General features: G+C 35.8%; 1 protein-coding gene across 9 annotated transcripts in view; it reads right to left on the reverse strand.

Moving 5' to 3' along the window:
- Nucleotides 1-14,673, reverse strand: part of SLC17A1 (solute carrier family 17 member 1) — a 74,287-nt gene extending 59,614 nt beyond the window's left edge. For 4 of the 9 annotated variants that reach the window (XR_005021703.1, XM_036867724.1, XM_036867720.1 and 1 more), the window contains exons 1-2: nt 14,249-14,672; nt 10,499-10,583 (exon numbers count right to left, since the gene is read on the reverse strand). Coding sequence is in view for 5 of the 9 variants with exons in the window: in XM_036867724.1 (XP_036723619.1) it covers nt 10,499-10,526 (28 nt within the window). In the remaining 4 variants the exon portion in view is untranslated. Of the gene's footprint in view, nt 1-10,498; nt 10,584-14,248 lie in introns of all 9 variants that reach the window. The other 5 variants (XM_036867721.1, XM_036867717.1, XM_036867723.1 and 2 more) reach the window with 5 other exon arrangements.
- Nucleotides 14,674-16,673: the final 2,000 nt, after the last annotated feature.

Raw genomic sequence — 16,673 nt, forward strand, 5'->3', positions numbered from 1 at the left:
GGAGAAGATATTTGCAAATCGTATATCTGATAAGGGCTTTGCACACAAAATATAAAAAAACTCATACAATTAAACAGTGAAAAACAAAGAAAAAATCCGATTCAGAAATGGGCAGAAGAACTGAATAGACATTTTTCCAAAGAAGACATGCATATGGTCAAGAGGTACATGAAAAGATGTTCAACATCACTCATCATTACGGAAATGCAAATCAAAACCATAATGGGATAGCAATTTATACCTGTTAAAATAACTATTATCAAAAACGCAAGAATAAGTGTTGGAAAGGAGGTGAAGAAAAGGAACTGTGTACTGTTGGTGGGTATATAAATTGTGGCAGCCACTCTGAAAAACAATATGGTGGTTCCTTAAAAAGATAAAAATAGAAGTAATGTACAAAGATAGCCTCATCCATCAGAGGGCAGACAGCAGAAGCAAGAAGAACAACAATCCTGCAGCCTGTGGAATGAAAACCACATTCACAGAAAGGTAGACAAGATGAAAAGGCAGAGGGCTATGTACCAGATGAAGGAACAAGATAAAACCCCAGAAAAACAACTAAGTGAAGTGGAGATAGGCACCCTTCCAGAAAAAGAATTCAGAATAATAATAGTGAAGATGATCCAGGACCTCATAAAATGAATGGAGGCAAAGATCGAGGAGATGCAAGAAATGTTTAACAAAGACCTAGAAGAGTTAAAGAACAAACACCTAGAAGAATTAAAGAACAAACAAACAGAGATGAACAATACAATAACTGAAATGAAAAATACACTAGAAGGAATCAATAGCAGAATAACTGAAGCAGAAAAACAGACCAGTGACCTGGAAGACACAATGGTGGAATTCACAGCTGTGGAACAGAATAAAGAAAAAAGAATGAAAAGAAGTGAAGACAGCCTAAGAGACCTCTGGGACAACATTAAATGCACCAATATTTGCATTATAGGGGTCCCAGAAGAAGAGAGAGAGAAAGGACCCAAGAAAATATTTGAAGAGATTATAGTTGAAAACTTCCCTAACATGGGAAAGGAAATAGCCACCCAAGTCCAGGGAGCACAGAGAGTCCCATACAGGATAAACCCAAGGAGAAACACACCGAGACACATAGTAATGAAATTGATAAAAATTAAAGACAAAGAAAAATTATTAAAAGCAGCAAGGGAAAAGTGACAAATAACATACAAGGGAACTCCCATAAGGTTAACAGCTGATTTCTCAGCAGAAACTCTACAAGTCAGAAGGGAGTGGCACAATATATTTAAAGTGATGAAATCAAAAGCTTCACAGAGAGGCAAAAGCTAAGAGAATTCAGCACTACCAAACCAGCTCTACAACAAATGCTAAAGGAACTTCTCTAAGTGGGAAACACAAGAGAAGAAAAGGATCTACAAAAACAAACCCAAAACAATTAAGAAAATGGTAATAGGAACATACATATCAATAATTACATTAAATGTGAATGGATTAAATGCTCCACCCAAAAGACACAGGCGTGCTGAATGGATACAAAAACAAGACCCATATATATGCTGTCTACAAGAGACCCACTTCAGACCTAGTGACACATACAGACTGAAAGTGAGGGGATGGAAAAAGATATTCCATGCAAATGGAAATCAAAAGAACGCTGGAGTAGAAATTCTCATATCAGACAAAATAGACTTTAAAATAAAGAGTGTTACAAGAGACAAGGAAGGACACTACATAGTGATCAAGGGATCAATCCAAGCAGACGATATAACAATTATAAATATATATGCACCCAACATAGGAGGACCTCAATACATAAGGTAGATACTAACAGCTATAAAAGAGGAAATCGACAGTAACACAGTAATAGTGGGGGACTTTAACACCTCACTTACACCAATGGACAGATCATCCAAAATGAAAATAAATAAGGAAACAGAAGCTTTAAATGACACAACAGACCAGATAGATTTAATTGATATTGATAGGACATTCCATCCCAAAACAGCAGATTATACTTTCTTCTCAAGTGCACATGGAACATTCACCAGGATAGATCACATCTTGGGTCACAAATCAAGCCTCAGTAAATCTAAGAAAATTGAAATCACATCAAGCATCTCTTCTGACCACAACACTATGAGATTAGAAATTAATTACAGGGAAAAAAACCCGTAAAAAACACAACCACATGGAGGCTAAACAATACGTTACTAAATAACCAAGAGATCACTGAAGAAACGAAAGAGGAAATCAAAAAATACCTAGTGACAAATAACAAACACACAATGATCCAAAACTTATGGGATGCAGCAAAAGCAGTTCTAAGAAGGAAGTTTACAGCTATACAAGCCTACCTCAAGAAACAAGAAAAATCTCAAATAAACAATCTAACCTTACACCTGAAGGAACTAGAGAAAGAAGAACAAACAAAACCCAAAGTTAGTAGAAGGAAAGAAATCATAAAGGTCCGAGCAGAAATAAATGAAATAGAAACAAAGAAAACAATAGCAAAGATCAATAAAATTAAAAGCTGGTTCTTTGAGAAGATAAACAAAATTGACAAACCTTTAGCCAGAGTCATCAAGATGGAGAGGACTGAAATCAGTAAAATTAGAAATGAAAAAGGAGAAGTTACAACAGACACCGCAGAAATACAAAGCATCCTAAGAGACTACTACAAGCAACTCTATGCCAGTAAAATGGACAACCTGGAAGAAATGAACAAATTGTTAGAAAGGTATAACCTTCCAAGACTGAACCAGGAAGAAATAGAAAATATGAACAGACCAATTGCAAGTAATGAAATTGAAACTGTGATAAAAAAATCTTCCAACAAACAGAAGTCCAGGACCAGATGGCTTCACAGGTGAATTCTATCAAACATTTAGAGAAGAGCTAACACCCCTCCTTCTCAAGCTCTTCCAAAAAATTTCAGAGGAAGGAACACTCCCAAACTCCTTCTATGAGGCCACCATCACCCTGATACCAAAACCAGACAAAGATACTACAAAAAAAGAAAATTACAGACCAATATCACTGATGAATATAGATGCAAAAATCCTCAACAAAATACTAGCAAACAGAATCCAACAACACATTACACGAGAAAGTGGTATAGAAGGAAGCTACCTCAACATAATAAAGGCCATATATGACAAACCCACAGCAAACATCATTCTTAGTGGTGAAAAACTGAAAGCATTCCTCTAAGATCAGGAACAAGACAAGGATGTGCACTCTTGCCACTCTTATTCAACATAGTTTTAGAAGTCCTAGCCAGGCAATCAGATAAGAAAAAGAAATAAAAGGAATACAAATTGAAAAAGAAGAAGTAAAACTGACAGTGTTTGCAGATGACAGGATATTTGTACATAGATAATCCTAAAGATGCCACCAGAAAACTACTAGAGCTAATCAATGAATTTGGTGAACTTGCAAGATACAAAATTAATGCACAGAAATCTCTTGCATTCCTATACACTAACATAGAAAGATCAAAAAGTGTAATTAAGAAAACAATCCCATTCACCACTGCAACAAAAAGAATAAAATACCTAGGAATAAACCTACCTAAGGAGGTAAAAGACCTGTACTCAGAAAACTATAAGACACTGATGAAAGAAATCAGATGACACAAACAGACGGAGAGATATACCATGTTCTTGGATTGGAAGAATCAATATTGTGAAAATGACTATACTACCCAAAGCAATCTACAGATTCAATGCAATCCCTATCAAATAACCAATGGCATTTTTTACAGAACTAGAACAAAAAATCTTAAAATTTGTATGGAGACACAAAAGACCCTGAATAGGCAAAGCAATCCTAAGGGGAAAAAACGGAGCTGGAGGAATCAGACTCCTTGACTTCAGACTATACTACAAAGCTACAGTAATCAAGACAATATGGTACTGGCACAAAAACAGAAATATAGATTAAAGGAACAGGATAGAAACCCGGAGATAAATCCACACACCTATGTTCAACTAATCTATGATAAAGGAGGCAAGGATATACAATGGAGAAAAGACAGTCTCTTCAGTAAGTGGTGCTGGGAAAACTGGACAGCCACATGTAAAAGAATGAAATTAGAATACTCCCTAACACCGTACACAAAAATAAACTCAAAATGGATTAAAGACCTAAATGTAAGACCGGATACTATAAAATTAGAGGAAAACATGGGAAGAACACTCTTTGACATAAATCACAGCAAGATCTTTTTTTGACCCACCTCCTAGAGTAATGGAAATAAAAACAAATATTAAAAAATGGGACCTAATGAAACTAAAAGTTACTGTACAGCAAAGGAAACTATAAACAGGACAAAAAGACAACCATCAGAATGGGAGAATATACTTGCAAACAAATCAACAAAGGATTAACCTCCAAAATATATAAACAGCTCATGCAGCTCAATATTAAAAAAACAACCCAGTCAAAAAATGGGCAGAAGACCTAAATAGACATTTCTCCAAAGAAGACATACAGATGGCCAAGAGGCACATGAAAAGCTGCTCAACATCACTAATTATTGGAGAAATGCATATCAAAACTACAATGAGGTATCACCTCACACTGGTCAGAATGGCCATCATCAAAAAATCTACAAACAATAAAGTGCTGGAGAGGGTGTGGAGAAAAGGGAACCCTCTTGCACTGTTGGTGGGAATGTAAATTGATACAGCCACTATGGAGAACAGTATGGAGGTTCTTTAAAAAACTAAAAACAGAATTACCATATGACCCAACAATCCCACTACTGGGCATATACCCAGAGAAAACCATAATTCAAAAAGACGCATGCACCCCAATGTTCACCGCAGCACTATTTACAATAGTCAGGTCATGGAAGCAACCTAAATGTCCATTGACAGACAGATGGGTAAAGAAGATGTGGTACATATATACAATGGAATATTACTCAGCCATAAAAAGGAATGAAATTTGGTCATTTGTAGAGACGTGGATGGACCTAGAGACTGTCATACAGAGTGAAGTAAGTCAGAAAGAGAAGAACAAATATTGTATATTAACACATATATGTGGAATCTAGAAACATGGTACAGATGAACTGGTTTGCAAGGCAGAAATAGAGACACAGATGTAGAGAACAAACATATGGACACAAGGAGGGAATGTGGAAGGTGGGGGGGTGGTAGTGGTGGGATGAATTGGGAGATTGGAATTGACATGTATACACTAATATGTATAAAATAGATAACTAATAAGAACCTGCTGTATTAAAAAAAATAAAATTAAATTAAAAAAATTAAAATTAAATTACAGAAAAGAAAAAAAACCTACTGTATGATCCAGCAATTCCATTTCTGGGTACTTATTCAAGGAAAATGAAAACACTAACTTGAAAATGTATCTATACCCCCATGTACATTGCAGCATTGTTTACAATAACCAAGATATGGAAATAACCTAAGTATCTACTGATGGATGAATAGATAAAGAAAATGTGGTTATATATATGATGGAAGATTATTAAGCCTTAAAAAAGAATAAAATTCTTTTAATTGAAGTATAGTTGATTTATAATATTATTTTAGTTTCAGGTATACATCACAGTAATTCAATATTTTAAAATTATACTCCTTTTAAAGTTTTTACAAAATAATGGCTATACTTCCTTGTACTGTACAATATATCCTTGTTGCATATTTATTTTATACATGGTAGTTTGTATCTCTTAATCTCCTAACCCTATCTGGCCCCTTCCCCCCTTCCCTCCTTCCCTCTTCCCACTGGGTAACCACTAGTTTGTTCTCTATATCTGTGAGTCTGTTTCTGTTTTGTTATATTCATTAAATTGTTTTATTCTTTAGATTCCTTATAAGTGGTAATATATAATACTTGTCTTTGTCTGACTTATTTCACTAAGCGTAATACCCTTTAGGTCCATCCATGTTGTTACGAATGGCAGAATTTGATTTTTTAATGGATGAATAACATTCCATTGTACATATATACTACATCTTTTTTATCCATTCATCTGTTGATGGGCACTTAGTTTGCCTCCATATCTTGGTGATTGTAAATAATGCTGCTATGAACATTGGATACATGTATCTTTTTGAATTAGTGTTTTTATTTAAAAAGAATGAACTCTAGCCATTTGGGACAACATGGATGGACCTCAAGGACATTAACACTAAGTTAAATAGGTCAGACAGAGAAAGACAAACACTGTATGATCTCTCTTATATGTGGAATCTTAAAAAAAAAAGAAATCAAGCTCGTATATACAGAGAACAGATTAGTGGTTGCCAGCGGTGAGGAGGGTGGTACAAAAAATGGGTTAAGGAGGTACAAAAAAAGAAAGGACAGAAGGAGGGAAGAAAGGAAGGAAGAAAGAAAAAAATCTGTAGGAAATTATGTGGTTTAATGTCTAAGTAATAAATATGTTCCAGAAAAGTTTGTGCCAATTAGATTTCTAGAAATAAAATTATAACTTAAATTAAGTAGAATTTGTTATTGTGGGTTGAACTTGTTATAACTCAAATAACTGTTATGGGATGTGTGGTAAGCAGAATAATGGCCCCACACACACCAAAAACATTTGTGTAGAGAGAGAAACTATGATGACATGTCGGATTGGCATAGATCCAAAAGCACATTTGTTGGCCAGCCTGAAAGAAAAGAGGAGTGAACCTACATTGTTACAACCCAATGGAGGTTATATTTTTAAATTGTCTGTGGTTGGTATAAAGAAATAAATTTGACTTTTAAATATTGACGTTATATCCAGCTAGCTAGCCAAAGTTAGTATTGTTTCTAAAAATTCATCTGCTAATTTGAGAAGGTCTTCTATGTAGGGTGTGTGCAAATAATGACGATTTTATTTCTTCTTTTCCTATCCCCCTGTCTTTAATTTCATGGTCTCACTGGATCAGAAGCACTGGTGTATTACTGATTGCATCAAGCATCCTGGTTTTATGCCATTGCTCCTGATTTACACAGAGTGATTCTAATGTTTCTACATTTTGGATAATGTTTGTTGAAGTTTCTGTTGTAGATATGCTTTATGAAGTGTATTCGTTTTCTATTCCTGTGCAAAAAACATTCACAAACTTAATGGCTTAAAACAACACACATTTATTAGCTCATAGTTCTGTAGGTCAGAAGTTTTAGCATGATATGGTTGGATATTCCACTCCTGGTCTCAAAGGCTAAAAGCAAGGGATCAGCCAAGATGGGTTCTAAGGAAAGATCTATTTCCAAGCTCATTCAGGCTATTGGAAGAATTCAGTTTTCCATGGTTGTAGTACAAAAGTTGCCATTTTCCTGCTGGCTGTCAGCTAAGAGCTGCTAGTTTTAAGAGGCTGTGCACATTCCTTCTCACATGGTCCCCTCCATTCCCAAAGCCAGCAAGGTAGAATCTCTCTTATGTTGAAGCCCTCTCATGCTTTGAACCTCTCTAACTGCTCTCTGACATCTAGACCCAGATTTGAAGAGCTCTCATGATTAGATCAGTCCTACCTGGAAAATTTCCCTATTTTAAGATCAGCTGATTAGGGACCATGATTAGATCTGCAAAATCCCTTCAAGCAGCACGCAGGTTAGTGTTTGCTTAAAAACCTGGAGGAAGGTGTATATATACCAGGAGCCAGGATCTTGTGGGCAGGCTTAGAATTCTACCTACTTCAGTTCACCATCTGGTCCCAGAAGATCCATGTTCATCCCGTATGCAAAACATACTCACCCCATTCCCAAGGTTCCTAAAGGTCTCATCTCATTATAGCATCAACTCAAGTCCAAATCCTCATCAAAATCTCATTAGCTCAAATTTCCAAAATCTCATGATCCAAATCATCTAAAACAGGTGTGGATGAGGCTTCTAAAAGTAAACCACCCTTGGTGCAGTATCTATCTGTGGACTTGTGAAACTAAGGACACAAGTTACATGCCCCCAAAACTTCCACTGTACAGTGGTGGGACAGGCACAGAATAACTGATACAGACATTCGAGTTCCAAAGGGTAAAAATGGAGAATAAAAAGGAGTCATTGATCCATAAGAGTTTTGAAGTTCAGCTAGACAAATGTTGAATCTTTCTCAAGGCCTGGGGATAATCCCTGTGGCTCTTGGCTCTGTCCTCTGAGCTCTCTGCTTTGTCCTTTGCACTTTGGTTCCACCCAAGAGTGCAAAGGGGCCACCTTAGAGTTCTGTCCATCATATATTCCTAGTTACCTAATAGTGTTCATTGGGAATGAATGTTAATTTCATAAAGATATTTTTGTATATCTATTGAGATCATCATACAGTTTTTCTCTTTAAATTAATTTGTGTTGAATGACAGATATCTACTTTCTAATATAAAACTATTCTTCCTTTCCTAGGTTAAGCTGGACTTAGTGTTCATGATTTTTAAAAATGTTTTTATAAATTCTTCAATTTGTTTTGCTAATATTTTATTAGGATTTTTGTATCTTTCTAACATACTGTTAATTTTGCTTTTATATATTTGAGGCTATTTTATTTAGTTGCATAAATATTTTTTCAGTAATCTCAATGAATTGAATTTTATATCATTATCCATTTTTGAAGAATTGTTTGAAACAACAGTAAAAGATTTTAAACAAATTAGATAAATCAATAATTAGTTAAATAAATTATAATATATTCATACCAAATTCATATGCAACTCTAAAAAATGATGAGGAAGCTCTTTAGGTACAAATGTGGGATACTATTTAGATATATTAAGTGAAAAGAGAAACATTAGTGCCTGGAAAATAAGTTTTCTGGACTGATTCCCTTTGTAAACAGATAAGAATATTAGATAAAATATATTTAAAATAACATTTCATTGAAAGTGTGGATGATCTGGCAGGAAAGATGAGATATTCAGGCCAAGGATTTTGTGAAGACAGTCTTCAGGGCATAAACTGATCATTGAAGGCAGATTTTACCCTGAAGACATTTGATCTCAGGGGTTTTTTTGGATTCCCAGGGAATGGGGAAAACAGGAGTCAGATACCAAAGCCCTGGCAGTGGAAAGGTCTAGTAAGAGACGCCTTCCCTAAACGTTTAGATGCCAAAGACTTACTGAGTCAGTGAAAGGTAAATACACTGCCTCCTAACTTTCCAGGGAGACAGGCAAAAACTTTTACCCTGTTTGAACCTTGGAACTGAGCAGAAGGAAGAAAAGAATGCCTCAGAAATTTAATTATTACCGAGCCCTTCCTTTCACTTTAAACTCACTGGCCTTGGGTCATCTGGAAAACATCTCAGACCACACATGTACACACATACACCAAGATGACTTGCTCCAAAGCTTTCTAAACAACCTAATCCTCACCATGTATGGAGGAGGGCTTGTCATGGTCAGTTAAGGGTGTCCTTTTGTGTTTTGTTTTCCTCTACATTGCTCCAGGAAGAGCATGCTTTACTTCTAAATAAGTCTTGAATTAAAGAAATCATAGGAAATTAGAAAAGAATATAGAAAAATAATATATATATGTGTATATGTATATTTATGTGTAATATATATATATGTGTATAACTGAGTCACTTTGCTGTACAGCAGAAATCAGCACAACATTGTAAATCTACTATATTTCAATAAAAAATTTAAAAAAAAAAAAAAAAAAAAAAAAAAATCACAAAGGATGTTCTAAAGTGCTTGGGACTGAGTAATGGTAAGATACTACATATCAAACTCATGGAAAGTTAGAGCAAATTGTACACTCCTAAACATATTTATCAGAAAAGAAGAGAGAACTCAAAGACTTGGAAAATGAACAAAGGGACAAACCCAAAGAACCTAAAAGAGAGGAAATGTTAAGCATAAAGGCAGAAATCAATTATATATATATATGTATATATGCTTATATCTTATACATGTTTATATCTTTTATATGTTCATGTATAAATTTGAATATAGATTCAAATTCAAAGGAATATAAAGATATCAAAATTGATACAACAAGAAATATAAAATTTAATAGCCCACTAACATTTATATAAATTGAAAGAGTATGCAATCTGTTGCCCACCCTCTCTTCTAGAATTTTGTCCCCCATGACATGGACCTAACACTAATCTGATAGCAGTAATTCCGTATTGTTTTTCCCCTGCCCTGCTTGAGATAAACAGTTAGTCTAAAAAAATATTCTGTAAATATCCACCTGCTGATATACAAGGGTGCAGCGACGCAAGAACATTCATCCTGCCTCACTTGCATCCATGGATCTGTCTCTTTCTCCTTGAGATAAAACCAAAATAGTGCACCTCTTTCTGATATTCTCCACCAAGTGATAAACTGACAAGTGTATAAGAATCAAAATAACAAAGTGTGAACAATCTAGGTACATGGATTCTTTTATTTAGGGTTTTCTAATGGAAAACCATAGCAGGACTCTCTGTTATTTTTCTTTCACCTCCTTTCCTGAACATTTCTAAGACCCCACACATACATTTATGGACAAAAGCCTCTCACATGGAATCTATGGTGTCATATTTGAGAAGTAGAAAACCTATGTGACAGAGCAGAGAATAATTTCTACCTTTCCTGGGAGGGACCTGGTTATCCATTTACATAAGGGTGTTCCGGTTGCTTCTCTTCTTGCTGAAGGGTTTGTTCTCTATCCACTGCAAGTGCAAAACACACTGATGTCAGCATAACTCAGGGAGGAACTGAGCAAAATCCATCTAGCACTCCTCTCTGATTTAAAACATTAATCCAAGGGAAATTTGCTTTGTCATACCAGTACCCTTTCAACTCTATCACGTTCTTGCTTTCACATTTCATTTTTATGATATATTTGTTGATTACTAAATATACAGAAAAGCTGAAAACTATAGAAAACAAACAGATCCTGCTAAACTATAATTCTAAATCCAGTGACGATATCCCTCAAAAGTGAAAGAGAAGTAAAAGTGTCACTGTTTGCAGATGACATGATACTATACATAGAGAATCCTAAAGATGCTACCAGAAAACTACTAGAGCTAATCAATGAATTTGGTAAAGTAGCAGGATACAAAATTAATGCACAGAAATCTCTTGCATTCCTATACACTAATGATGAAAAATCTGAAAGTGAAATTAAGAAAACACTCCCATTTACCACTGCAACAAAAAGAATAAAATACCTAGGAATAAACCTACCTAGGGAGACAAAAGACCTGTATGCAGAAAACTATAAGACACTGATGAAAGAAATTAAAGATGATACAAACAGATGGAGAGATATACCATGTTCTTGGATTGGAAGAATCAACATTGTGAAAATGAGTATACTACCCAAAGCAATCTACAGATTCAATGCAATCCCTATCAAACTACCAATGGCATTTTTTCACAGAACTAGAACAAAAAATTTCACAATTTGTATGGAAACACAAAAGACCCTGAATAGCCAAAGCAATCCTGAGGGGAAAAAATGGAGCTGGAGGAATCAGATTCCCTGGCTTCAGACTATACTACAAAGCTACAGTAATGAAGACAGTAGGGTACTGGCACAAAAACAGAAATACAGATTAATGGAACAGGATAGAAAGCCCAGAGATAAACCCACGCACATATGGTCCCCTTATCTTTGATAAAGGAGGCAAGAATATACAATGGAGGAAAGAGAGTCTCTTCAATAAGTGGTGCTGGGAAAACTGGACAGCTACATGTAAAAGAATGAAATTAGAACACTCCCTAACACCATACACAAGAATAAACTCAAAATGGATTAAAGGCCTAGATATAAGGCCAGACACTATAAAACTCTTAGAGGAAAACATAGGCAGAACACTCTATGACAAATCACAGCAAGATCCTTTTTGACCCACCTCCTAGAGGAATGGAAATAAAAACAAAAATAAACAAATGGGACCTAATGAAACTTCAAAGCTTTTACACAGCAAAGGAAACTATAAACAAGACAAAAGACAACCCTCAGAATGGGAGAAAATATTTGCAAATGAAGCAACTGACAAAGGATTAATCTCCAAAATTTACAAGCAGCACATGCAGCTCAATATCAAAAAAACAAACAACCCAATCCAAAAATGGGCAGAAGACCGAAATAGACATTTCTCCAAAGAAGATATACAGATTGCCAACAAACACATGAAAGGATGCTCAACATCACTAATCATTAGAGAAATGCAAATCAAAACTGCAATGAGGTATCACCTCACACTGGTCAGAATGGCCATCATCAAAAAATCTACAAACAATAAATGCTGGAGAGACTGTGGAGAAAAGGGAACCCTCTTGCACTGTTGGTGGGAATGTAAATTGATACAGCCACTATGGAGAACAGTATGGAGGTACCTTAAAAAACTAAAAATAGAACTACCATACTACCCAGCAATCCCACTATTGGGCATAAACCCTGCGAAAACCATAATTCAAAAAGAGTCATGTACCACAATGTTCATTGCAGCACTATTTATAATAGCCAGGACATGGAAGCAACCTAAGTGTCCATCGACAGATGAATGGATAAAGAAGATGTGGCATATATATACAATGGAATATTACTCAGCCATAAAAAGAAATGAAATTGAATTATTTGTAGTGAGGTGGGTGCACCTAGAGTCTATCATACAGAGTGAAGTAAGTCAGAAAGAGAAAAACAAATACTGTATGCTAACACATATATATGGAATCTAAGAAAAAAAAAAAAAAGGTCATGAAGAACCTAGGAGCAAGATGGGAATAAAGACACAGACCTACTAGAGAATGGACTTGAGGATATGGGAAGGGGGAAGGGTAAGCTGTGACAAAGGGAGAGAGTGGCATGGACATATATACATACCAAATGTAAAATAGATAGCTAGTGGGAAGCAGCCTCATAGCACAGGGAGATCAGCTCGGTGCTTTGTGACCACCTAGAGGGGTGGGATAGGGAGGGTGGGACAGAGCGAGACGCAAGAGGGAAGAGATATGGGAACATATGTATATGTATAGCTGATTCACTTTGTTATAAAGCAGAAACTAACACACTATTGTAAAGCAATTATACTCCAATAAAGATGTTAAAAAAAAAAGAAGATGTGGCACATATATACAGTGGAATATTACTCAGCCATAAAAAGAAATGAAATTGAATTATTTGTAGTGAGGTGGATGGACCTAGAGTCTGTCATACAGAGTGAAGTAAGTCAGAAAGAGAAAAACAAATACCGTATGCTAACACATATATATGGAATCTAAAAAAACAAAAAGGTTCTGAAAAAAGGAAGATCAGCTCAGTGCTTTGTGACCACCTAGAGGGGTGGGATAGGGAGGGTGGGAGGGAGACGCAAGAGGGAGGGGATATGGGAATATCTGTATACATATAGCTGATTCACTTTGTTATACAGCAGAAACTAACACAACACTGTAAAGCAATTATACTCCAATAAAGATTTAAAAAAAAAAAAAAAGAAAAGAAACTTGAGCTACATGCAAGAATGTGAATGAATTAAAAAAAATGTGAAAGAGAAATAAAGACTATGAAACACATAAAACGTGAGGGAATTTATTGCCAGGAAACCTACCTTGCAGGGAATATGAAAAGAAGTTTTTCAGACAGAAGGAGATTGCTAAAGGTCAGAAACTTGGATGTACAAAAAGAAAGGAAAGATGTCAGAAAAGGAATTAAAGGTAAAATAAATTCCTTTATTTTTCTTATATCTTCATAGAGTTAAAGATCTGCTTTTTAATAGCACCCTTATAAGGAGAGGCAAATCATTCTCCCTACTACCTTGGACAAAACGACTCCTACTGCCAGGTCTGCCTTTGCTGGTAGGAAGCTCAGAAAAGTGGGCGAATCAAACAAAGAATTTTGACCATATCAGCATATATGACATCAGATGCTCAAAAGACACTTAAAATTCCTAAGATTGGATTTGCAAAGTGCATTTAAATGAGCAGTTTGTCAACTACCATTATTACACATTGGAACATCTGGCTGCTGTGTTTTTCAGTACACACACACACACCACCACCATCACACACATCACGAACGCACATGTACTCTCCACCACATACACACCACTCACAAATACACAAGCACCATCCACTACACAATACACACTTCTCTTTCCTTGTCTATCCACATAACTGTCCAGCTCACATTCATCCCTACGAATTTTTTTTTCTTTCCCTTGTGAAAAACTAGCAAAAATACATATTTTCCCCCCAGATTTCCCCAGATTGCTAAATACCTTTGATCAGATCTCTAACAAAGGAGCCCTCCTGATGAATCCTTCTGGGGAATTAATTAATTGTAAATTTCATTTAATGAATAGCAGATAAGCATATAGTCACTAACCTGATTCAGGACAGAAAAGCGATTCCTTCTTCCCCTGTGAAGACTTTCCTGTCAACTTTTAAAAATACTGAATTACTGGATTTGCTAATTTCAGCCATTTAAATTCTTCACCATATCTTTTGATCTCCCTAGGTCAAAGTTGAAAACTTAATTTTTAACTTCACTTACATTCTTGCCTTGAATCTTCAGGGGAGGAATGCAAGTCTTAAAGTCATCCAATGGACCAGAAACCTCCTAGAAATCTGCCAGTAATTTCATGACCATGACAGACAGACACCACCAGTCTCCGTCCCTACCAGGAAGTAGAACCTGCCTGCCCCATAAGAGTTTCCAGGATTTTTCTATTGAGGATGGCTCTGTGTGTACAGTACTATTTTGACAGGCATGCTATGGCTTTCTAAATGCCTTATAAATGACCTATTGGCTTTTTCCCCCTTCTTCCCTCCTTTCCCTTCTGCCTCTCCTCTCTTTTCCTCTTCCCTTCCTCTCCCTCCGTCTCATCCCTCCTCCCCCCACACTCCTTTCCTCATCTCTTCCAAAGGTCACATCTGTTTGATATTCAAGCTACTCAGAAAGAGGTACATTTTATTGAGGTGTGTCCTCTGAAGAGTATGAATTCCCTTGTGGCTTCTCCTGCATTGACTGTAAGTTCTGCTGGTTCAGCCTCCTATCTATAGCAGTACTTGGGAGCATTTTACCTTGGAACTCTTTAAAGGCAAACTACTGAGCAGATAGGGACATCTAAACCCTTAAATAAAAAATTTTGCACTACAGTTTCTTACATACTTAAGCATTTAAAATTTTTTTATTGTGCTTTTAAAGTGCCCAATAAATGTTTGGCACATAGAAGATGCTCTATAAATTAAACAAGTTATTTTCTCTCTGAAGAAATGTTGAAATGGAAGTAGAGTCACAGATGTAGAAAACAAATTTATGGTTACCAGGGGGTAAGGGGGTGAGGGATAAATTGGGAGATTGGGATTGACATATACTCGCTACTATATATATAACATAGATAACTAATAAGGACCTACTGTATAGCACATGGAACTCTACTCGATACTCTGTAATGAACTGTATGGGAAAAGAACCTAAAAAAAGTGGATATATCTATATGTATAACTGATTCACTTTGTTGTACACCTGAAAATAACACAACATTGTAAATCAGCTATACTCCAATAAAAAGTTTTTTAAATGTTGAAAACCCTAACCCATTTGCCCAAGAGACTTTGATGTCTTGTCATATACAGCTGGATGTTTTTTTTCTTTTTCTGAAGTCTAGGTTCTGCTGGTTTTCATCTGGCTATTCCAGGATGTTTGTGCTGTTTGTCCTGTCTGACACGAAGGCTGGCAATTTCTGACATTTTCTGGGAAGGGGCCCTTTTATTGATTGAAAGTCCCAGGTCAGCAGCGGTTTAATGTCCATGTTTTAAGCAAACAATTTTCCTATCTGATGTCAATATCCCCAGTTCTAGGTACTGATTACCCAGGAGGGAACCATCATTCTATTTGCTGGCCCCAAAGCATTACACTGTTCGGTCATACCCTTTGAAATTACTTCTGGATTCTACAACTGGATTCTGTGTTTTCCTTATTAAGTTTTTAAGTCTAACGTTTTATTATGGAAAGTTTCAAACATAAAAAAAAAAGTAGACCAGTCTAATATAACCATGTACCCATTAACCAGTTTCCACAATTTTCAATAATTGGCCATTCGAGTTTCCATATACCCAAAGGTTGTTTTCTGTATTATATCATGTCATTTCTCCTGCAAAAAGTACAGCATGACGACATAGTTCATTAGGACTTTTGAAAACATAACATGCCATCAGCACATCTAATAAATAAACAATAACTCCTTAATATCATCTAATATCCAGTCATTATGAAAATTTTCCTAATTGCTTCAAGGTTATCCATTTATACTTGATTTATTTAAATGAAGATCCAAACAAGATCCACATATGACACTTAATTGTTATGGCTCTCGGCTCTCTTTAATTTCATAACAATTCCTCCCCTTATTTTCTACTTGCTGTTATTTAAAACAACAATAATACAAGAGTCATTTGCAGAATGACTCTCATAATTGATTTGGCTAATTGCTTCCTGTGTCATTTGATATATTTCTTTATCCCCTTACATCCTGGGAACTGCTAAGTATATAGAGAGACTTCGTTAGATTCAGGACAAGAATACTTCGTAGGGGTGCTGGATGTTTTCACCATAGCAGGTTGTCTCACTTTTGGTAAGATTGATCAGGGGGTTCAGATATTCTCTGACTTATCCACTAATAAAGTACTTAACCTTTCACCTGTGATTTTAGCTGTTGTTACTGTTACCTAGAACTGTTATTTCATTAGAAGTTGCAAAATGGTGATTTTGTAATTCTATCATGCCTTCATTTATGAGCTGGAATTTT

The sequence above is a fragment of the Balaenoptera musculus genome, chromosome 11 (genome assembly GCF_009873245.2).
Source record: "Balaenoptera musculus isolate JJ_BM4_2016_0621 chromosome 11, mBalMus1.pri.v3, whole genome shotgun sequence".
NCBI classification, from domain to species: Eukaryota; Metazoa; Chordata; class Mammalia; order Artiodactyla; family Balaenopteridae; genus Balaenoptera; species Balaenoptera musculus.